The 21,099-nt window shown below is 55.2% G+C and overlaps 7 protein-coding genes across 7 annotated transcripts; 2 read left to right on the top strand and 5 right to left on the bottom strand.

Annotated features, from left to right (window-relative positions):
* Positions 1 to 3,941: 3,941 nt before the first annotated feature.
* On the bottom strand, positions 3,942 to 4,325 carry IE81DRAFT_283443 (concanavalin A-like lectin/glucanase; the record flags this gene model as incomplete). The annotated part of the gene is made up of 1 exon (XM_025511565.1): positions 3,942 to 4,325. A coding segment is annotated over one exon (384 nt), but the record flags the coding sequence as incomplete, so codon positions are not given.
* IE81DRAFT_358021 (hypothetical protein) lies at positions 3,942 to 5,668 on the bottom strand. Its single transcript, XM_025516700.1, has one exon. It carries the CDS (start codon positions 5,533 to 5,535, stop codon positions 4,423 to 4,425), a length of 1,113 nt encoding a protein of 370 aa, XP_025369083.1. The 5' UTR covers positions 5,536 to 5,668; the 3' UTR covers positions 3,942 to 4,422.
* A 1,024-nt stretch (positions 5,669 to 6,692) lies between these two features.
* Positions 6,693 to 9,031, bottom strand: IE81DRAFT_330613 (hypothetical protein; the record flags this gene model as incomplete). Its single annotated transcript, XM_025515198.1, has 2 exons — positions 6,693 to 7,003; positions 7,081 to 9,031. The coding sequence occupies 2 exons, from the start codon at positions 9,029 to 9,031 to the stop codon at positions 6,693 to 6,695; spliced, it is 2,262 nt and encodes a 753-aa protein (XP_025369082.1).
* A 652-nt stretch (positions 9,032 to 9,683) lies between these two features.
* IE81DRAFT_324102 (cysteine proteinase) lies at positions 9,684 to 12,392 on the top strand. Its single transcript, XM_025514143.1, has 7 exons — positions 9,684 to 10,222; positions 10,503 to 11,015; positions 11,117 to 11,260; positions 11,339 to 11,358; positions 11,436 to 11,647; positions 11,732 to 11,934; positions 12,024 to 12,392. Exons 1-7 carry the CDS (start codon positions 10,151 to 10,153, stop codon positions 12,054 to 12,056), a joined length of 1,197 nt encoding a protein of 398 aa, XP_025369081.1. The 5' UTR covers positions 9,684 to 10,150; the 3' UTR covers positions 12,057 to 12,392.
* Positions 12,009 to 15,759, bottom strand: IE81DRAFT_153667 (WD40 repeat-like protein). The gene is made up of 8 exons (XM_025510467.1): positions 15,522 to 15,759; positions 15,270 to 15,447; positions 14,760 to 15,144; positions 14,577 to 14,679; positions 14,326 to 14,472; positions 12,741 to 14,257; positions 12,563 to 12,666; positions 12,009 to 12,491 (listed from the first exon to the last, which is right to left on the bottom strand). The coding sequence occupies exons 2-8, from the start codon at positions 15,271 to 15,273 to the stop codon at positions 12,388 to 12,390; spliced, it is 2,364 nt and encodes a 787-aa protein (XP_025369080.1). The 5' UTR covers positions 15,274 to 15,447; positions 15,522 to 15,759; the 3' UTR covers positions 12,009 to 12,387.
* A 391-nt stretch (positions 15,760 to 16,150) lies between these two features.
* IE81DRAFT_324100 (V-type H+-transporting ATPase subunit D) lies at positions 16,151 to 17,574 on the top strand. Its single transcript, XM_025514142.1, has 5 exons — positions 16,151 to 16,536; positions 16,631 to 16,734; positions 16,929 to 17,027; positions 17,111 to 17,142; positions 17,214 to 17,574. Exons 1-5 carry the CDS (start codon positions 16,170 to 16,172, stop codon positions 17,410 to 17,412), a joined length of 801 nt encoding a protein of 266 aa, XP_025369079.1. The 5' UTR covers positions 16,151 to 16,169; the 3' UTR covers positions 17,413 to 17,574.
* Positions 17,575 to 17,900: 326 nt separating this feature from the next.
* On the bottom strand, positions 17,901 to 20,622 carry IE81DRAFT_367120 (hypothetical protein). The gene is made up of 5 exons (XM_025517054.1): positions 20,370 to 20,622; positions 20,260 to 20,270; positions 20,079 to 20,176; positions 19,845 to 19,983; positions 17,901 to 19,775 (listed from the first exon to the last, which is right to left on the bottom strand). Exons 1-5 carry the CDS (start codon positions 20,464 to 20,466, stop codon positions 18,027 to 18,029), a joined length of 2,094 nt encoding a protein of 697 aa, XP_025369078.1. The 5' UTR covers positions 20,467 to 20,622; the 3' UTR covers positions 17,901 to 18,026.
* Between the last annotated feature and the right edge of the window lie 477 nt (positions 20,623 to 21,099).

Raw genomic sequence — 21,099 nt, 5'->3', positions numbered from 1 at the left:
AATGTTAGGCGGCGAGACCGGAATTGTGGACCGTGGAGAGAATACTCTTCTCGCACTTCTCTACGAGTGTGTCACTTTACACCTTGTCCTCGGCGCAGCTCTAACGTTTTGTGGTTGAAGATCTGGTCTGTTCGCCTCCGGTAGGCCTTTCTTTCTATTGATATTTTGGTGGATGTGCTTGTGCATCGACGCTTTCCTCAAACAGTATTTTGAAGGCAAGACGTCCTCTGCGAGCAGCACGATTTTTGCACAAGCTTAGTGGGCCGCTTTTCACTCTCAATTTCAATTTCGCATTGATGACGGATGCAGCTGTAAACTTGGCGATCCTTCCTCGAGATAAAATATTTCTTTCTCCAGGTCCTACCACACTCTAATAAAAAATTTTGGCTTGCAGGTAAATGGGAGCACATCATTTTTCATTCACAAGCGATGATCCTTCTCGAAAGTGACCAAACGGTAGACGCAAATGAGCCACTCGACAAGAGGGTGTTCGAGCTTCTGCAAAGTGTACAAGTTTCAAGACAGAGGCTGAAGCTTATCTCAATTTTTGGTCTGCCAAAAGAAGTCCAGCGACAGCTGATGAGGAGCGGTAGATTGTATAGAGACGAGCATGAATTTGCCGGCTGCCAGCTGCGCAGGCGTTTCTCATGAGGCGACGGCATCAACAGCTTCGGTCGATAGCCCAAAAAAGATGCGCACTGTTTGTCAAAAACGGTCGGCCGGGTGCGGACGCGTCCTATCAACACGAGTGAGTGGCAGGTTGCTATGGAGAACTGTTCTCCGGGCAGGGGATGAATGCCACATAAAAATTGACCGCGCAACTTGTTCTTGATGCAAAGGCTTGAAACATCTTTGATTAGCAATGCATACAGTGGCTGTGTAGTAGCAGACGTACTGGGCTCTTGAAGGCTGCATGAGCTCAGAAGCTGAAAAATTTGTTGTAGAGCTGGCACAAGTAAGCAAACACGCGCCGAGAAAGTCAAGCTGCTCCTGCAACAGAGCAACACGAAGATAGACATGCTACAAGCATGACTCTGCAATCCCAAATTTTGCATGCATCTAATGAAGAGCAACGATTTCCAGGCACGCGAGAATTTGGATCACAATCAAAACCGAGATACAAGCGCATTGTCGAACGCAGTGTCTAATATGAGCTTCTACTTGAACAACGAAAGGCGTGGCTCCGAGCTGCTACAACGGCTTGGTGTCGAAGCATAGCGAGCTTTCGCTAGAACTGTTTGCTTGAAGTTTTACACATGCCGAACCTCGCCCCGCCCCGAAGGTCAATGCTTACTAAATCGCGTGGTCACCAGCTTCATTTTGAAGTCGTTCAGGCATCTCATCCTGAATTTCACGCGCGCCCCACCTGATGAATCGTGTTGCGAGTCTTCTTAGCTTCTAGACCATCATCATGCGCGGAAAAGGAATTTGGTCTGCAAAATTTAGTCATTGGCGAAGCTCTCACGAGTTTTGTCAGCAACACTATCACGGCCTCTGCACCTAGTTCGACAGTTTGTGTAAGCAGCCTGTTCCCTCATTCCGCCCCCTTGTCTCCAGATAGCATGAACGCGAAATAATTGACAGAGGCTGTACCATAAGTTGGGCCAAGTGCGTAACGTCACGCCGCATCATACCCAAACGCAAGTCAAAGCTGTCGACGACACGCAGGACGCCTGGTTGGTAGACGAGACAAATCAGAAACTAGACAAATCAAAAGCTAGCTCTCAGCACGAATCAGATGCTCCCCCAGCTTTTAATTGAAATTTACAGGATCCTCTTGGTGAGTGGAATCTAATTTCGGCAAGACGATTCAGTCTCTGAGCACTCATACTGTGTTCTGGAGCCAGCAACACAATCAAAAGATCAAGCCCGTGAACATAAAGTTCACTAGGACGGCGAAAAGTCAGCGACACGTAGTGAAGGTTCGCGATCTAATGTGCAGCCGACTCTACGCATCAGCTCACCTTGCATCCTCGGGCAAGGACATCGGTCGGGTGTAAGGTTAAAGATGAGCTCACCACATAATGAGAGCGTGCAGAGTGCTGGAATAGATGGCCCACGTTGTTTCGATATTTGAGACAGACACTCAATGGCTAAGAAAAAGAAAAATGGCCCCGAGTGACGCTAGAGCGTTCTTGATTGCATGGACAAGACGCTCACTGCGAGGGGTAGCACGGTGAGAAGAATCAGATGATCTTTTTGCATTCGTCGCGCACGCCACTTAACTGCTTACCGTGTTCATGTCCTGCAGAGCAAATGCTATGAAACGTTTCTTGGCACACTGTGGGCACAATTCTAGATGAAGTTGTCATTTTAACATGCTAAAGGCTGTAGAACGCTGGAGGTATCTTAAGGGCGATCGTTGATATTTTGAAGCGATTGGCAGAAAGAAAAGCTTTTTATACGACCGGCATTGGGGATCCTTGGACAGGCGAGATATTGGTCAGTGGCGTGGGACAGCAAAGAGGACAGGTTGCCTCTCGGATTGTTGCGCGACTGACAACGCTTCTCAGAGATGACATGGGAACAAAGGGCTCGCCATGTTAGAGAGACTTACAACTTTGACTCTGACCAGACATACACACGTGTGATTTGCAGAATTGAAACGTAAACATTAAAAAACTTTGTCTCAGGTCCTGAGATTAATGAGCCTAGTTCTGAGCCGATTGAGGCACAAATAGCCGGCCAATCATCGTCCTAGACGTTGCTACACATTTCTGCACGCGGACAAATTGGATCTCAAACATCGATTGACCGAGGCCCACCGATCTTTAATGTACAAAGCGATGGGCGCGACATGTCCGTACGCAAGGAGGCGCGACCTCATTGCACGTAGCTCCACGCTACCTCGTCTGCATCAATCCATGTCTATGCTGAGACCCGATGTTGGTTTGCCTCGGCTGTGTCAGATGAGAGATGAGAATGGGTGAAGACAATGATTTAAGACTGCTCTGTTGATGCACTGGCTTCCTTTTGGCTGACAAGAAGGTTTACAAGTCTTCTCTCGGACGCAAGACCACGACGAGCGCCATGAACGGGAGCAAGCGTCAATCAAGCTGACCGACTATCAGAGCGCCCTTTACAGTCCATCACTTGCTTTGTGACCGGGAGAGTTGTTTCCAGCTCCCGCAACCAGTGCCTCAGCCCTGACCGAACAGCGTTGGACAAGAATCACCGGAGGTGTCAGGGCATGAGCTGCAGTGGCTTGCGATTGAAGCGCACGTCATTGGAGACGAAAGAACAGCTGTTCTCCCGGTTATCGTCAGTACACACGGGGCGAAGCCACAAAGCTGCGCGCATCTTGTTTGGACAATGAGAAAAATGTCCTTTTCACAGCAAGACGGTAGATAACGTGAAGTAGCATACAGACTCTGAGACTACAGGACTCCAAACAGTCAGAAGCGGAAGGGTCGGTGACGGCGATGGGAGCGTTTCGTGAGCGCCTTCTTGGGCGCGTGCTTAGATGGCAGCTCGCTTCGTGCATGCACCTCCTGATGAGAGCTCTTATGCACAGTGCCTTTGCCGTCGTGTGTGTCAGCCTCCACAGTAGCGTCCGTGGAGGCAGATGCGGAGGTTTTTCTCGAGGGAGAGTTGGCAGGCGATGTTTGGGGTTGTTCATTTCGTGCGCCGCCATTGTTGTGCTTGGAGGGCGTGTTGTGTTGCGTGTGAGTGTTTTGAGACTTGTCGGTCTCGAGGCCTTCGGCGCCATACTTGGTTGGAATGCGCTGCCCCGAGTATGACTCGATCATATCCCTCAAACCGCTTGGAATCTGGCGTCTCAAAATATGAGCTTTGTTCGGTCCAGTCGAATTAGAGCTTTCCGAACGTTTGTGAGCCGCTGATGAGCCTGCTTGCCCCGCTGCGCCCCCGGCCGAGCCTCCTTCGCTATTTTTGGCGCCACCTCCACCGCCACCGCCACCTCCACCACCTTGGCCGAAGTCTACTGTAACCGTGACCTCTCCGGAGCTATTAACACCTTCAACTGCAACGATTTGATGGGAACACTTGCTCATTTGGCCTTTTGCTTTGCCCCACATTTCAAAATGCTTGGCCGTGCTAACTTTGCCTTGATTTCGGGGCTCCGATCTGATGTTGATGTATTGTATGAAGTCGGTGGATTGGCCTTTGATCGACGGTTTCCCAGTGCGCGGGTTTGTGACGAAAGTGTAAGAACTGCCATCAATCTCTGCGGTCGCGACGGTCTCTTTGCCTTGGAATGCCTTGGTGTCGCCATGGTTCTCAATGATGTAGTATTCAATGAGCTGGGGCGACTCGCACCAACCATAGACAGAGAGCCACGTCATGCCGGTGACGTCGAACTGAGCCGCATTGAAACCTACAACTCTAGGGAAGCAAAGTCCAGCAAATATGAAGAGGGTCAGCCTCTTGGCCTCGGTAGACGGGCTCAGAGCTCGGACGCCCTCACCGGCTTTGATCGCTATCGTCAAGGCCCATTCCGAACAAAGCGCTAGTCTTGTCCCAAGACATTTTGAAGCCCGCTGGAGGACCTTCGATAATGGACACGTGTGCTTCATTTCCTCCTCCTGGAGTCCAGTAATTCGTGTCCAGGCCTGCAGCTTTTCCGGGTCCCGTCTTGACGACGGACAGGCCGGCTGTGCTGCCAGTCTCTGCCTTCCCTCCACCGACGCCCCCTCCAGCGCCACCGCCCGACCCGCTTCCCGATCCGTTTGCACCACCGGCGGACCCATTCTTGCTGCCATTGTTGGCTCCGACGCTACCAGAGACACTTGTGTTGGAGCCTGTGCCTTGTTCGTTTCCGGAGGCTCCGGTGTTGGAGCTAGTAGTAGGCTTGGCGTTCTGGGAGCTCTCCGTGTTGGAGCCCGTAGCACTATCATGTGCGGGACCCGTGCCAGATTTGGTGCTTACGCCCGTGGCTTTGTTTGACTCAGAGTCGAAATTAGTCCCGCTCGAACCACCTTGATGGGCGGTTGCAATGTTTGCTGTGCTTCCTCCGTTGCCAGTGCCGCCGACTTTGTTTCCAGTAGCTGTGCCAGTTCCGCCGCGGGTAGAGCCAACATTGGTGTTGCTGTTTGCGTTGGCATTGTTGGTCGAGCCTGCTGCACCACCGTGACCAGAGTCGCTACCGGCGCCTAAATTTCCCGAAGAGTATGAGGTAGTGCTTCCAGCCTTGCCGTGCGTGCTCACACTCCCACCGCCTGTCTTGCCAGCACTAGAAGCACCGTTCGTGCCGTGCTGGGAGGTTTGAGTCCCTGCCCCAGACCCGTAGCCCTTGCCGTATCCGAAACCAGCGCCCCCTCCCGAGCCGCCGTACTTGTTAGCATAGTAGGCGGCAGCGTCAGCTGGGTTCGAACCACCACCGCTGCCGCCGCCGTAACCGCCACCGTAACCACCGCCACCGCCACCGCCGCCACCATAACCTCCGCCAGCTCCAGAGGAAGTTTCACGCTTGTTCAGGCCGGCCTTGTGTTCAGCTACGTGACCGTGTGATGTGTCGACAAGGATCACGCTGCATAAAACAGCGGTGACGACGAATCTGAGCCACAGCTTAGACATTTGCTGATGAATTCCGTGTGTGTACGTTGTGATGTGCTAAGTGCTGATGTAGATTGGAGGCACCTTGCGTACTATCGCGGGATGAGGAACCAACTTTCGGCAGATGCAAAGCTAGCTGAAGGGCCTTTAAATACCTTTTGAGAAGAGGCGAAGCTCGAAGGAGGCGGCGCTTCTGGCTGATCACTCCTCCAAGAGGCCTGCTTGTGAGCTTCGTGGAATGGGACCGAGTCGTGATCCCTGCGCAGACATTTGTTGAGCTGCGATAAATGGATTCAGATACGCGGTGCTCGCTGTCGTACCTGAGACGGCACGCGAGCGGAATTGATGGTCTCAGGTACAACGTGAACGGAGTGCGGCGCCACTGCGCTGGGCAGTGTTTCGAGGTGCCCTGCAGCGAGCTCGGTCATCGAGATTGTGTCCACAGCGAGGCGCTGTTGCGGTAAAGATTCTCTTCGATACGCAACCTGTGTGGGCTGGGGTGCGGTTGACTACGTTGAAGCAAAGCGCAGTTTCTCACCATTGCCGTCCTCTGCTTTCATACTGATGGAAGTGTCACATGAAGATAGCAGCCGCGTGCGGCATCACGTCGCAGCGTCGTAAGTGGTGGTGCAATGTGTGAGTTTTGCAAGTAAAACATATCATCGCATAGAGACGGAGATAGCGCCAATTCAAACACAGCAACAGGCAGTGTGTAAGCCGCAATGGTCGTCCCGCAGCATGCTTGCGTGGAGTTCACCAGGGAAGTTTGCGCCACGATACTGCGCATGCTCCGCGTCTGAATTCTTGCGGAGCCTTTAGGCGTGATGTCCATCAGATGGAGATGCGACGAAGAGCAGACGATCTTGCTTGCCACGCCACGAGGACTCGTGTGCTTGAATGTTGTCAGCAGCGTGTCGCGCCACATCGCATGATGGCCGTGCCATTGCATCCGCAGTGGTACACCCGGGTCGCACAAAGACCTTTGGGGTCTCAAGTACGTCGTCTTGAAGTCGGAATGAGGAGAGCTGTCATCTTGCCATGCGTGCAAGAGAGTGTATAGCGATCGACGGCTTTCATCCTCCCGAGACACAGCCAAGCCCTTCGTCGTTCTGCTCGAATCCCGACTCGTAATCTAAATGAAAGGGGGCCACGCCGAGGCGGGTCAACCCACAAGGCCACTAGCTTTGATGTTTCGCCATTGCAATGCCCTGGTAGTAGCCTGCATAGTACCACGCGTGAGCCAGTGACTGCAGTAGCTCGGGGTCGTAGCCTTGAGCGGTACTTGTTGGTGCGGCGTGACCTGAAGCAGAAGCATCTGCACGCGCTGACAAGTTCTGCTCCCCGCCCTGCGCCGTCGCGGTGGCGGTACTGGACGTCTTCGGACCACCGCATTCAACGCCAGCTACACAATTTGGAGTGCTCGAGACGGTTGCGCAGGCCGCGAGCCACGCCGGTCTACCCGACAGAGGCGCTGAGGGGGGGATCGTGCCTGAAATGGCATCGTATGAGAAAAAGTATCAACCGAGGATACCAGGTGAGGTCAGCGCTGCGAGCTATGCAACTCACCTTTGATCTTTCTCTTCGGTCCCGAATTCAAAGTTTCGGCGTTTGAGGAAGGCGTTGCCATCTTAGAGTCGGATACCGAGTCTGCAGCCGGTGGTTGATTGTCAGCAGGCTGCAAAGGCGCGACGATTTGCCTGTGCGCCTGCATTTCCTCCATAGCCTGCGCGTATCTGGCGTCTTGCTCCGCCTGCAACCGCTTAGCTTCCTTTCTTGCAGCTACTTTCGTCTCTTGCGCGTGTCTTCGTGCGGCTTTTGATTCTTCCTTTCTCGCTTTTGCCGAAGCATTTCCAGCTTTGCGTGCGCTTTTGGCAGCGCGAGACTCAGGTGGAGGGGCGTCGTACCACAGCGCGCTGGAGGTGAGATTCGCAGCAGGCGGTGGCGAGTCTGAGGCGCTGATGACGAGGCCATTTTGACCCAAGCTATGCATGGCTTTGAATTGGTCGACGGCGGCTGAGAACGCGCTTGTCATTGCCTCGTCTGCCCAGAGCTCATCGTGCGTCAGCGATCTGATGACCCGTCCATCCGAGTCCAACTCTGTGGTATGCGCTGCCTGGTCTTCATCTTCCGCCTCTTCATCACTTTCTTGCCCAATGCCGGCCGCTAGCATGGCCATGACGGCGGACGCAACACCTGGTTTCGCGTTTTCGCCCAGCATCTGACGCTCCCACTCGTCATTGTACCATTCGTACCCTTCGCCCCAGTCTTCAGTCTCCTCTTCCATCGCCTCGGCTTCCTCCTCGATCTCATCTTCTTCAGTGCGGCGGATGTCGGCGTCCATTGACTGGTGCGACTCCTCAACCTCGTCTTCTTCAAGTCTTGTGTCGTCGTGCGTTGCCAATCCCGCCTCTTGAACAGCCGGCACCACTGCAGCAGGCGACTTGCCGACGTTCAAATCTTCTGCAGCCGAGCTCTTGCTTTGTCCTGGCAGTGAAGCACCCGAGATGGATGTAGGAAGAGTGACCTCGGCTCGTGTGACATAATTTGTAGCAGGATCAGCGTCAGAACGATCCGGGACGGATTTCAAGCTCTCTGCAACTTCGGCTTCCTCTTCCTCGGAATTCGTTTGCGGTTTTGCAATGCCAGATGTTTGAGGTGCGCGTGATGCGGACTGATCCTCATCTGCCTCTTCAGAGCCCGAATCAGGGTCAGAGTGTGAGGATTCAGACGCGCGGTAAGGTGTCGGCTCCCAACCATCCAGACCCGGCTCCACTCTCTGCTCGGGGTCTCTCCAAGGCAACAGCCATTCGGGCAGAGAGGGCTCATCTGCTGGGATGGAGAGGATGCTTGGTGCTGCTTGTACAATGACATCTCTTGGCGACTCTGAGGCCGGTGCGGCGAGTGTGGGCACAGACGCTACCACGCTTTGCTGCTCCATCTGTTGCGGACCATGCTCCTCCCCTTCCTCCTCCTTTTCGTCATGCTCCTCCTCCTCACCCACTCGAGATGCTTGCAAAGCTTGCGCATGCGCTGTAAATCTGAAGCCGGCAGACACTGGATGTGTAGATGCAGCAGACTGGGATCGCTTGGCAGCTGCGGAGAGGTGTCTGGAGGTGGCATCGCGCACCACTGATCTGGCATTCAGTTGTGCTGGTGGTGGTGGCGGTGCTTCCGGATGGGCGTGTCGAGAGTCTTGCTGCTGCTGCTGCTGCTGCTGCTGTCGAAGCTCGAGCGACCGGTCTGGTCCATCGGTCGCTGTGTGTGGAGCTTGAGCGCTGGCGGCAGGATTCCACACTCCCCTAGTGGACCTGCCAGCACTGTGAGTGTCCCTGTTTTTGCGCTTCTTGTTGGCGTGGCTGCGAATGTCTGATTGGGCAGCAGCACTGCTGCCCCATAGCTGCTGACCCGCTCTGAAGAAATCGACGCTGCGTGGGTTGCGAGCTGACTGCGAGTGGAACGCGCCTACCGAATCCTCTACCAGATCATCGTAGCGTAGTAATTTGCGACCTGACGACATGGTGCCCTTTCCACTCTTACGTACGTAGACCGTGCTGTGCCCGCTCGATGCTGAGGTCCTCAACTTTTAGTGCGAAGCCTGCAGTGTCGGAAATGTGACCCAGAGAGTCAAGAGTGGCGATCGGGTGGTGAGCAAAGGGCAAGCGGCTCGAACAGGCGTCGCTAGTAGGATGAAACGTAATCAAGAATCTTGAATCTTGAATGACAGTCTGAGTCTGAGTGTTGAGTCACGAGTTTGAGTTCAGAGTTGATGCTTATTTGTTTGACTCGTCCCCTCCACTTTTGGCTCGATAGATGTGAAAGACTCAACTTTCGAAATTCTGTATCAAAAATCTGACTTGTGACTCAAATTTGGACTCTGGCTCAAGACTCGAGACTTTGACTCTGACTCAAGACTGCAGACTTGTTCGTTCTTGATTTATTTGAGTGAAGAGTTTTGTGTCATTTCATTCAAGATTTCACACGGACTTCTCAATATGCACTTAATGATTTACTCTGACCGAATCTGAATCTTGAATCAAAACGTTTAATCAAGAATTTGAATTTTAATGAACTCAACAAAACTTCACTTTTGAACACCGCATGTCACAACTCGACTTCTGCAGCATGCATGCATGCATGCATGAGCTCGACACTCACACTCAGACTCGACACTCAAGACTCCAAGACTTGGCAGCGTTCAAGATCCGCTTTGCGTTGCTTGGCATCCTCCTGCTTTTTTGGTGTTGCATCACTCAGACTCGCACATTCAAGATTCGCATTCGCATTCGAAAAGTTGACACTCAAACTCAAAGCTGAGACTTGCCTTGTCTTGCCTCGACCATTCCCTCGCCACGTTTGAACACTCTCCTTGATCCCGCTTGATCTCGCTATCGGCGCATCCCATATCTGCTCAGTCACAGTCTCACTTCCGCATACACGCCCCTCATTTCGGCCCTGCGCGCGCACACAACCCTGTCGCTCTCTGCAACGCGCGCAACAAGGCACTCGATCAATCGAGGCAGCATCTCATCGCACAAGCGCAGTCGTCTCTGCAACGATCCACCTGTCTCCACGCCCGCACGCGCAAACAACACCCATGCACCACGCTCTGACTTGGCCTTAGCAATCACACTCAAAGATGGCAGGAGGCAAGAAAAAGGTGAACAGACACACGCCTTCCAGAAACGATTCCACTCGCGCCGACATCGAGGTGAGTTGAAATGGAGGTGCACCTGCAGCGATGCACAGGCGATGAGCTTCGAGGATCTTTGCGTCTGGCTCGAGGCAATGCGCGACATCAGCGACACAGCAGCCGTGTCTGCTATGCCCAGCCTGCAACGCCTTCAGATGTCCGTGCAGCGACAGTGCGACGCATGGGCGTCAGTCTCAGCAAGGATGGCGTGATGATGAGCAACACGGCGAAGCCTCTCGGCTCTCTGACAATTCCTTCCACCCCCGCCCCCTTTCCACGCACGCTCTCCATTACGCAGGCAGCTCAGCGAGCTGGAGCGGTGGGAGAGGATGACGAGGGCTTCGACATAGCTGCAGACTTGCTGGCCACTCTCGATGCGAGGGACGCAGCTGCAGATGCATTGTCTTCATCAACTGCGACGCCCATCGCACCACCCGTGCAGCCCACTGCGTCCACAGACAGCGCTGCTTCTCAAGCAACCTCGGCCTCCTCATCCTCCACCATGAGCGCAGGCGGCAGCACTATGGCCTCGCTCAAAGAAGCTGGCGGCAGGCTGCTCGGTAGGCCGGGCAGCAGTCCCGGTAGCAGCACCAAAAGCCCACCTACCTCAAATGCCACCCTCGGCTTGCCTGCCTCGACAGAGGATGTCTCAGAGCCTGGGAGAAGGAGGAGCATCGGCAAGAGCGCAGGTCAAGGAATCAAGAAGCTCTTCGGTCATTCACCCACCGCTGCAGATACGCACGATGCGAATGTGCAGCAAACTTCAGGGGCCATCATGGGCCCCAAGATTGGCAGACAGAAGGCTAGACTTGTCAGTGTTGCTGCTTTGCGACGCCGCAGACGTAGCTGTGAGCTGACCTGGACGCTCGCGCACCTCCATTTTCGACCCATTTGCCGCCACGGCGTCTGTAGGCGCGGAGAGATGCGGAACAAGCAGCACTGAGAGCGCAAGCAGAGCTGGAGCTCAAAGTTAACGGCGGCAAACCTGATGAAGCAGAGAGAGAACGAGCGGGCATGGCCGACTTGTGCTCCTCGCTGGGCCGGGAAATGGTCGAGGTGCGTAGCTTTTGCAGCCACATGGTGACGTGCTCATGACGTAGCACTGATCTTCTCGGGTCTTGGTGTGCATCGCAGATCAACCCTGATGGCCACTGGTGGGTAGCAGCGCCGTGCGAACGTAAATGCTTTTGCACTCGTTTGTTTCCTCTCACGCTCCATTCCGGCCCCACAGCCTGTACGCAGCCGTCGCAGATCAGCTGCACACCCTGGGCAAGGTTCACAAAAAGGTAGATTTTAGGGATACACGCAAGGCGACTGCCGAGCATATGCGCGCAAATGCTACAGAGTTCATCCCCTTCATATCCGACTCGGATGAGCACATGGCAGGCATCACCAATGACTCCGCCGGAACACAGGGGCAAGATGTCGAACAAAGGGCAAGGAGTGCGTGTGTATGCGATGAGGCCCCCCACATGAGGCAGTACGCGCATATCGGTGACTGACGCGCACAACGTTCACTCGCAACAGAACACTTTCTCGATTACTGCGACGCAGTGGAAAACACTGGCGTGTGGGGCGGACAACCTGAGATTCTGGCCTTGTCGCGAGCTTACAAGACGCAAATCCATGTCGTGCAAGTGGGAAGTCCCACACTCAAGGTGGGCGAGGGTGAGCACAAAGGGGAGCCTTGCGTCATATCTTATCACAGGAAAATGTACGGTCTCGGAGAGGCGAGTGTTGCGCGATTGTGACTTGGGCTCGACCTGGAAGTTGTGTGCGATGATGGGCGCTGAGTAGACTTCGACCCCTGCCACTACAGCACTACAACTCCCTGCGCAAAGTCAAGAAGTAGAGTTGGCAGCAAGACCACCCGGGGCTAGTGTCAAGATACCCTCCCTCGCTGGCATCAAGTCGGAGCAAAAAGAGATGACTTGCAGTAGTTGCTTCTCTCGCTCGCCCGCACGACCTCGCAAATGGGGATGCTCTCACGAAGTCGTCTCACCGTTGACGTGTGCATGCATGAGTGAGGTGACTGTTGTACAGGGCTGGCCAAAGGCAGCAGACTTGAGCAGTTGGTAAATGCATCGAGCAAGGCCAGATTAGCAGACACGCAATCTGTATGTGAACGAGGCGCTGTTGCAAGGCCGCTGCGCAACGCGTGGTTTCAGGGCAATGCACGCCTCTCATATAGGACTGATCTCGTGAAAGATGATGGCCTCCGTAGAATCCGAAAGCCATCCTCTGTCACCAGAAGCGGTGAACAGGAAGCGGCACGTCGGATCAATCGCTGCATGGTTCAGGATGATATGATCAGCGTGCGAGGATGTCACGGTGTCGGACGTCTGTGTCGCTGCTCACCCATCGAAGAAATGGTCCCTCCATGATGGCCGGCAACAATGCGGAAGGGCAACCGATCAGGCGATGTATCCATGTTCCACAGCCTCACATTGTCGCGCGAACCGCTGCCAGATGTACGATACGGCAAGACGGCGTCAGGCATTGTACGATGACGAAGCGGCCAGCGCTGCGTACTCACAAGATCAAGTGCCTTTGGTTGGGCATGACGACGACGGAGCTCACAGGCCCGCTATCGCTTGGTAATCTAAACACTCTACTCAATCCGGGGTTTTGCGCTTCCGCAGACTGATTCGTCGCAGAGCGACGCGCATTACCAAGCATTCTGACGTCCCACTCCTCCACGCACTCGTTTTTGCGTCCTACGTAGATCTTGTCTCCAGCAGCATTCCAAGCTGCGTGGGCACACCAAGGAGGAGTCTTTTCTGGCAAGGGCAGGGCTCGAACACCCTTGTTCAATGTTGGCTCCGCTGACGCGCCGGGCAGATCTGTGCTTGGCACTCGACGGTCCCACAGCGTCACTTGTCCACCCAGCGTCGTGGTCAAAAGCACGTCATCGCTGAATTGGGTCACATCACAATCGAAGCCAGCTCCAGCTGTCAAGCCGCCAAAAGGCGCTCTTGGAGGTCTAGCAGGTGCCAACTCTGGTACAGCTGGCGACGTCTTGCTGGCTTTGCTATTTGAAGGGCCCTTATCCTTCTTACCCTTCTTGCCGGAGTCGTTCCGGCTTGGCGTCGAAGCGTTGAATGGCAGCGCTATGGAGCCTATGCCGCCCGTCTGAGAACCAATGTCTGGTCCCAACTCGAGAGCCGGCAAAGCTGGGGTCCTGATGGCCCGCATAGCCAGGGGCTCATCATCATCATCTTCACCCTCTGCATCCACATCCGCCTCTCCGTCCGCGTCCGCGTCCGCGTCTGCATCGGCATCAGCGTCAGCATCAGCATCAGCATCGGCATCCGCATCCGCATCCGCGTCTGCGCTGTCACCGCCGAATAAAGAGTCGGCGTCAGATTTGTTGTCATCTGCTCGCGGCTCAATCTGAGCAAGCGGAACGTTCGTGGCAGCTGCGGCAGTAGTGACTTCTGCGGCCGCAGCATTGGTGCTTGTCCGCACGGAAGCATCAACATCCATCGCGTCGTTGCTAGGCGGATTCTTGAATCCAGTATCTAGACCCAAAGCCTTGTTGAGATCTGCCGCGGGTGTTTCTGCTCCCAGAGGCTCCGTACTCTGGGCTTTCTCTAGAGTGCTCTGGGCTGAGTCGTCCCCTTCAGGCGCAGCCTCGGTCGCGCCAGTGCCCGGTTCTGCGAGTGCCCCATCTCCGGCAATAAGCGGCGATCCTGCCTTGCCATCCAGCGCATTCTTATGCCGATCATTGCCTAGCTCCACTCCGTCGTCCAGTGGCGGAGTACTGAGCTCTTCTTGCGCCTCTGTCTGCGGATCTCTGGCGTCCAGCGATGGCTGCTGAATTCCGTTGAGCTGCGTAGGACTTGAGCTTCTTGAGAGAGATTTGGAAGTTCTCGCCTTTTTCCGCGGCGACTCGCTGATTCCATTTCTCAGTGTCCGGAGCGAAACTGTGGGACTTCGCGTAGCAGACTCCTTACTGCCGCTCGGCTGGACGGATCGCATGGAGCAGGAAGAGATTTGACCCGCATGTCCTGTAAATGAGCGGACAACCTGTCCAGTGTTGAGATCCCATTGCTGGCGCCGATCGAGAGAAGCTCAGCTGCGCGTCCCTTGCAGCTTGTCCTGCGTCACGCTTCACTCACATGGACACCCCGATCCCAGCCTCCGCTGATGAGCGTGTGATCCGTATCTGCGAGTGTCAGTGCCGAGACCGCACCTCTGTGTTTGCGAAGCACGTGCCTCAACTGCCCAGGCTCGTGCCTGATGCTATAGAGGTTGATGTTTCCAGACTATGCGCAAGCCCGATGGAATGTTAAAGACCCATTTGTTGTGGTTCAGTCCCGACGTAAAGTCGCAACGCGCACGACACGTGTCGACTTGCGCCTCTGCTCACCTCGCAACCACTCAAGGACCACAGCGAGTCGCGCTGTATAGCGAGACTGTGCACCGCGCTGACTGGCAGATTGTCATCTTGAGCCTGCTCCCCTTTGACGGCACTGTGGGGAAGAGGGATAGATCAATGCGAGCCACTCACAACAACGACCCAATCTATGCGTGGACACTCGCGCCAACTCACGCCACCTCTTCGTTGGCCCACCAAGCGGTAAGCACGCCACCCTTGTGGATGCCATCGCTGAAATTGTGTTTCATGTTTTGCGTCAGGAGGTTCCTGCCGTTCAGGCTGGCGTAGACGTCGTACTTGCGCACGTGACCGTCCGAGCCGCCGCTGAGGAGAGTTGTGCCGTCCTGAGATAGGCACATGGAGTGAATGTGAGCTGAATGAGGGATGGCGCCGATGGGTTCGATGTTGAATGCCTTGGCAGAGAAGACGGAGGGAGAAGGTCGAATGGCTGCCAAGCGGGCCAGCGCCAAGGCGGTGTACGCCCTAGGTGATCCGTTGACTAGACCTGCCTGCGATGTGTCTGATGCGGATCCTTGCCGTGCTGGCCGCCCATCCCCGTCTGCGTATCGAGAGTCAAAGTAGCAAGAGCGATCCGTCTCAGCAAGCGCATCGCGCACGAGGTAACGTCGTGCTCCCGCCCATGCCCATGCCCATGCCCATGCCCGTGCTCGTGCTCGTGCTCACCCATGCCCTCCCCATCGTTTTCCTCCTCCTCTTCTTCTTCTTCGTCGTCGTCGTCGTCATCATCAGCGTCGTCGTCGTCGTCGTCATCATCCTCCTCGTCATCATCGTCCTCCTCGTCATCGTCATCAGCGTCTCCATCATTGTCGTCATCCTCATCATCCTGATCCTCTTCCTCTTCCTCGCTTAAAAAGGGTCGAGCGTGAGCAGTGGGCAGCTCATACCTTCTGATTGCTGCGCTACTGTGCTACTCACTCTTCCGCCTCTGCATCATCCTCGTCGTAGCCCATCTCTGTCGCCTGATCCTGATCCTCCCTGCCCTCATCTTCCGAATCCATCTGGGAGCTGACGGCCGAAGGAGATTGCGACTCCATCGCGTAGATTCGGTGCGACTCGACGCTTTCAGAGGCCGCGACTTTTGTCTTGCGCTCAAACGGTGCTATCGAGCTGCCGGAGCTGGCAGTCGTGGATGAGTGACAGTGGTGGTTGTGAGGGATGTGCAGATGCATTGGACTGCAAATCGCGAATCGCGAATGTTTGGATCACCGCGGAGTTCAAGAACAAGAACTTGCACCGTGCGCGCCATGCCATGCCATGCGCGCGCGCATCATCGAGAGTATTCCGCGATGTTTCTGCAAGCCTTGGCGGCGAGTTTGAGCGCACGCCCGCTCCACTCGCGCTGCGCTGCGCTGCGCCGCGCCCTACTCGTGACTGCATGCTCCTATCATACTCATCGATCGTATCGTGCACCCATCGCCTGTACGGCATGTGGCCATCATCCACATCCACATCCACATCCACATCCTTTCTTGGTTTGGCGCGGCGCTTGTCACGCACACTGTCCTGTTGCTATCTCGCCTTCTTCACAAGCAGCGCACACAAGCCCATCCCATCCCAGCAACCATGTCGGGCAAAGGAGCGCGCGAGTCCGTGTTCCCTACGCGCATGACGCTCAACACGACCAAGCAGCGACTCAAGGGAGCTCAAACGGGTCATTCGCTGCTCAAGCGCAAAGCCGATGCCTTGACCAAACGTTTCCGCACCATCACATCCAAGATCGACGAAGCAAAGAGAAAGATGGGCAGGGTGATGCAGCTGGCAAGTTTCAGCTTGGCAGAGGTTCAATATGCTACGGGCGACATCGGTTACATGATCCAGGAGAGCGTCAAGAGCGCCACATTCAAGGTTCATGCCAAGCAAGAAAACGTCTCTGGTGTCCTCCTGCCCGCTTTCGAAGCTGTGCCCAGTCAGAGCGGCGCTGGTGCTGCTGGTGAGTCGAGGCTTCGTCATGGCATGGACGTGTGCCCCCCCCCCCCCCTGTGCCTGCGCTCACCCAGCCAGACGCGTTCACCTTTTTTGTACAGAATTCGCCTTGACAGGTCTATCGAGGGGTGGTCAGCAGGTTCAGAAAGCTAGAGAGGTCTACACTCAGGCTCTCAAGACGCTCGTAGAGCTAGCCAGTCTTCAGGTGCGCATCCCAATATGCGCTCGTGTGGGAAGTTGCGAAGGTGGAAGTGTGACCTCGATTTTTAGCTCAAATGGAGTCTTTGCTGGTGCTCGGACAAACCCATCAAGGCTCCCCACTGCTCTCGATGCAAGGTGAAGCATGCATGCTGACTACCATTCACGATCTTCGACCCCGCTCGCCTTGTTCACTTGCAGACTGCCTTTGTCATCCTGGACGAGGTCATCAGAATGACAAACAGGCGTGTCAATGCTATCGAGCATGTCATTATTCCCAGGCTGGAGAATACAATCTCTGTGAGTCCTGACGGCTCTCGCTTGATCGTGCACTCGGCACATGGGCGTACTTCACTGACGCTCGTGACTAATCGCCTATTCAGTACATTTCCTCCGAGCTGGACGAAATGGATCGGTGCGTACCGCATATCTGTGCGCAATCAAGGGTCTTGACTGAAAGATTTCTCACATTCCAACCATCCGCAGAGAGGAGTTCTTTAGGTTGAAAAAGGTGCAGGGCAAGAAGAAGAGGAATGCGGAGCTGGCTGAGAATGAGAGGAGAGCTGCATTGATGCGCGGTGAAGACCCGGAAGAAGAGGAGCAAGAGAGAGGCGAAAAGGGATCAAGGGGCGGAGGAGGCGGTGACTTGTTGAGCGGCGGTAAGGATGATGACGTCATCTTTTAAGGTGGGCCGCTGGAAAGCTCTTTCCTCGTTGTCGGGACCACTGAACCGGGCCGAGCTTCGTGTGCCGCCTCAATCTTTGGTCGTCACGCGATCGCTTTCCGCTTTCGCACGTCGCTCTCGAATCTGTCCAGCTTCTCTATCGCAACGATACTTTTTCACGGGCTCTTCGTCTGACCTAATCTGCTCAACGTTTCCATGGAGCGTGAGAACACGCGTCGCCTGGCGCAGCATTCAGGGCGAACAGCCGAGCACTCGTCTCAAGAGGCGAGTTCGCAAACTTCGGACGGCCAAGGTGGCAGCGTCAAGGCAAGCGAGCACTCAGACTGGCTGCCTTGGAACGGTCATTCGCCCTCGGTTCTTGCATCACTATGCACCTTGAACTCGCATTCGCCTCGATAAGTTGCCCTCCTCGCGCCAACATGAACGAGGTCGCCTCACGTCGTCAACATCGCTCATGCAAGATGCGCAAAAGAAGGTATGCAATTAGCAGAGTGTAGCAAAGACGGAGCAAAATTGAGAGTGGAAGAGAGTGTGAGGTATAAAGGTGGGGCTTGCATTGCATTGTACAGCAAGCATAGCAAGGCAAGGCAAGGCAAATCAAGGGAGAGTTGGCGCTAAGCGCCGTATTCGCGATTACCAACGGGTTTCCTGCTAGGTCTTCGAGGAGGCGGCAAAGAGGAGCTTAGGCCAGCTGCGTCTCTGCTGCCCATCTCGTACGCTTCATTGCCGGGCGTATTGAGAGCGGTCCTAGAAGAGTATGTGGGCGGAGGATGCGGTAGACCAGCGCCGCCTCCATGAGCGGTAGGAAGAGAGCTCGGAGCAGAGTACAGAGTTGTGGGTCTGGACCAGTTCGTCTCTACGCCTCCTCCAAGTATGGTTACTCCGGCAAGAGTATCTCTGCGCTCTGGAGGAAGGGGAAAGGACGTGTGCGTCCCCTCTGACCCTTCCTCTGAAGGAGCATCAAAAGCAGCCAGGGACATGCCAAGAGGCAAATTGTTCCTACTGCTGCTGGCCGAAGCACCAGCATTGTAAGCAGAGCCCGAAGCGGAGCCTGACCTGGACCCGTCCGCGGCCGCGCTGAAGCCCAGCTGCTGCGTGCGCGAGTTGGTTGCAACGGCAATGGCCGTGGATCTGGCCAGGCTGGTAGCAAAGTCTGGGAAGCGCTCGTCGGCACCATAAACTGTGCGACCCCTCTTGGCTCTTCTCAAACTGCGCGTCTGATGTGTAGAGGGTGGAGCATTCTGTCTCATATAGCGACGGAAGTCGGAATCGCTGCGAGTCTCTAGGCCCTTGCCAAACGTGGCCTCAGAGTCCGAATCGTCCTGGTCTGCGGTGCGCGCATTGAGATGCGCTGCGGAGTGCAGATCGGTCGAGTCTCTGCGAGAGTACTCGAGCTCTTCAATGGGCGATGCCTCCTCCTGAGGACGAGGAGCGGTGGGACTGAGAGGCTGGGCTCCATGCACCATATTGCGCGACAGAGGCTCGCTGGTGTAGCCATCGTCTGTGTGCGGACCCGTCCAGCCCTTTTCTGTGGGGGTCCGAAACTCGCCAGTGTAAGAAGGTTGTCGGCTGACGGTGATTCTGTCACTCTCGTGAGCGGATAATGGGACTGGTGTAGTTGCTTCTCGATGGTAGTTGTTCGAGTGATCGGCGGTGAATTTGGATTGCGCATCATAGTCCTCGTCGTCATCACGGTAACGACGAGCATAGAATAGCGCTTCCAGCTCCTTGTGTTGCGTCTCTGCCAATTGTTGCATGGCTTGCAACTTGAGCTCAAAGTCCCTGAACGCATGCAAGGCTGTTGCCGCACGTGCTGTCTCCCGAAAGACACCACCGGCGAGGGCGGCAGAGACCGCTGCGAGGCCAATGACACCAAGCGATCTGTAAATTCGAGGCAGAGACGTGGTGCACCAGATGACTAGGGCAGCAACACCAACCAAGAAGAGGATGATAAAGTCGTACAAGCCTTGCCCAATGAGGTCTGCGGCAACCTTGGTGGCAGCGAGCTTCATGGGGTCCTCGTCGTGCAGGTTCCTGTTCTTCTTGCCAAGAATAGTGCCAAGGACCGTGTTGGAGTTGAAGAATCGGTAGCTACCACTTCTATAAACCTTGTACAAGGTGAGCAGAAGGATGATGGCATCGAAAGCCAGTAGCGAGGCCATGAAGCCTCGCAAGACGGTATCGTCTGACTTTTGGTGGAGTTGACAGCGAGACGATACGGCTGCCATTCGTTGACCTGAAACGTAAAATGGGACTGCGAAAGCCCACGAGAAGCAAAGCAGCCATCCAAGCACGATGGCGATCGTCACTACCCAATCCACGCGACGGTGTCCAGGATAGAGCGCGAGGGTACGGAAGGCCAGCTGATCAGAGTCGGAGGGGCTCAGCTGTCAGTCGCAGCCTACAGTGTGGACATCATGGCGCATACTCACGACGGTGATGGTGGATACATACGAAGCGCACAGGAGAGCTTCGATAAGGATGGGTATCTTTCGACAAAAGTCGTCGCTAGAGGAAGGGTAGCCCCAAAATCTCAAAGAGATGACAAGAGCTGCAAAAGCGAGATATCGGCTGTTCTCGCAACATCACCGAAGGGAGGATGAGGATAGGAAAGTGTGAGAATGCAGCAGCAACGATCCACGCCGCAGACGGTGCAAGTCACTCACGCGACAAGGTACGCAGTGCGGGAGACCGCGCGGACAGGAGATGCCCATCCGCGCGAAGCGAGTAGCTTGATGTCGTGTGGGATGTAGTATGCTAGATCCTGTACCGGTATCACAAGAGAGGGAGCGTGAGCCGCTGATGGCGCAAAGTGATGCAAGTCCATCCCGTCCGCGTGAAGCTCACCCAACCAACGGCTGTCATCGTGCCAAGCCAGTGATCGAACAGACATTGTTAGCTCGACTTGCCAAGGGGCGTGGTGTACGTATGTGGGTGTGGATAACTGCTTTGCTCACCGCCCGCCATGACTCCGTACAAGATCAGAGTCGTTTCGAGTTGCAGGACATTGGGATTGTCCAAGATCGGTGCGAGGTCCATGGTAGGCAGGGCCATCCTGTTGAGGGTCTCCTCGCTCGAGCTGTCAGACTGCGTTGCAGAGTAGGAATGGGCGATGTTGCAAAGATGCAGCAATGTCTGTTGAGGGAATGAAAAGAAGAAAACGCTGTGCCCTGGCAGCTACGTTGTCGCTTGGGATGGTGTCGAGGAGCGTCGAGGGCAAAATGGCGAGCAAAGCCAAGCACGCAAACGCAATGATCTGTCAATCTTGATCATCTTGGCCTCTGGCGTCGGACTCGTGACTGGATGCGCTGCTTGATCATTCATTCAGCGTACTCTCTCCCCCCTCTCTCTCTCTCTCTCTCTCTCTCTCTCTCTCTCTCTCTCTCTCTCTCTCTCTCTCTCTCTCTCTCTCTCTCTCTCTCTCTCTTGCGCAGCAATCACCTTGCTTGACCCACGGCTGCACGCTTCCAGAGCAGCTCAGTCGGTTGACTGATGCCTTGCCTGCCTTTTCTTCTCGCCCTCGCCTAGCCGGGGCAAGATGCCGTTGCCGTTGCCGTTGCCGTTGCGAGGCATCGAGCTGCGAGACGGCGCATCTTGGCGGAAGCATCGTCTGCCATTCGTCATTCACGATACCCTACTGCTGCATGCCTCTTGAGATGCGAGAGGCAACGAATGGAGAGCTGCTTG

Source organism: Ceraceosorus guamensis, assembly GCF_003144195.1.
Source record: "Ceraceosorus guamensis strain MCA 4658 unplaced genomic scaffold IE81scaffold_36, whole genome shotgun sequence".
In the NCBI taxonomy this organism is placed as follows: Eukaryota; Fungi; Basidiomycota; class Exobasidiomycetes; order Ceraceosorales; family Ceraceosoraceae; genus Ceraceosorus; species Ceraceosorus guamensis.
The sequence above is the reverse complement of the archived record's forward strand: the minus strand, read 5'-3'. Positions and strand labels throughout refer to the sequence as shown.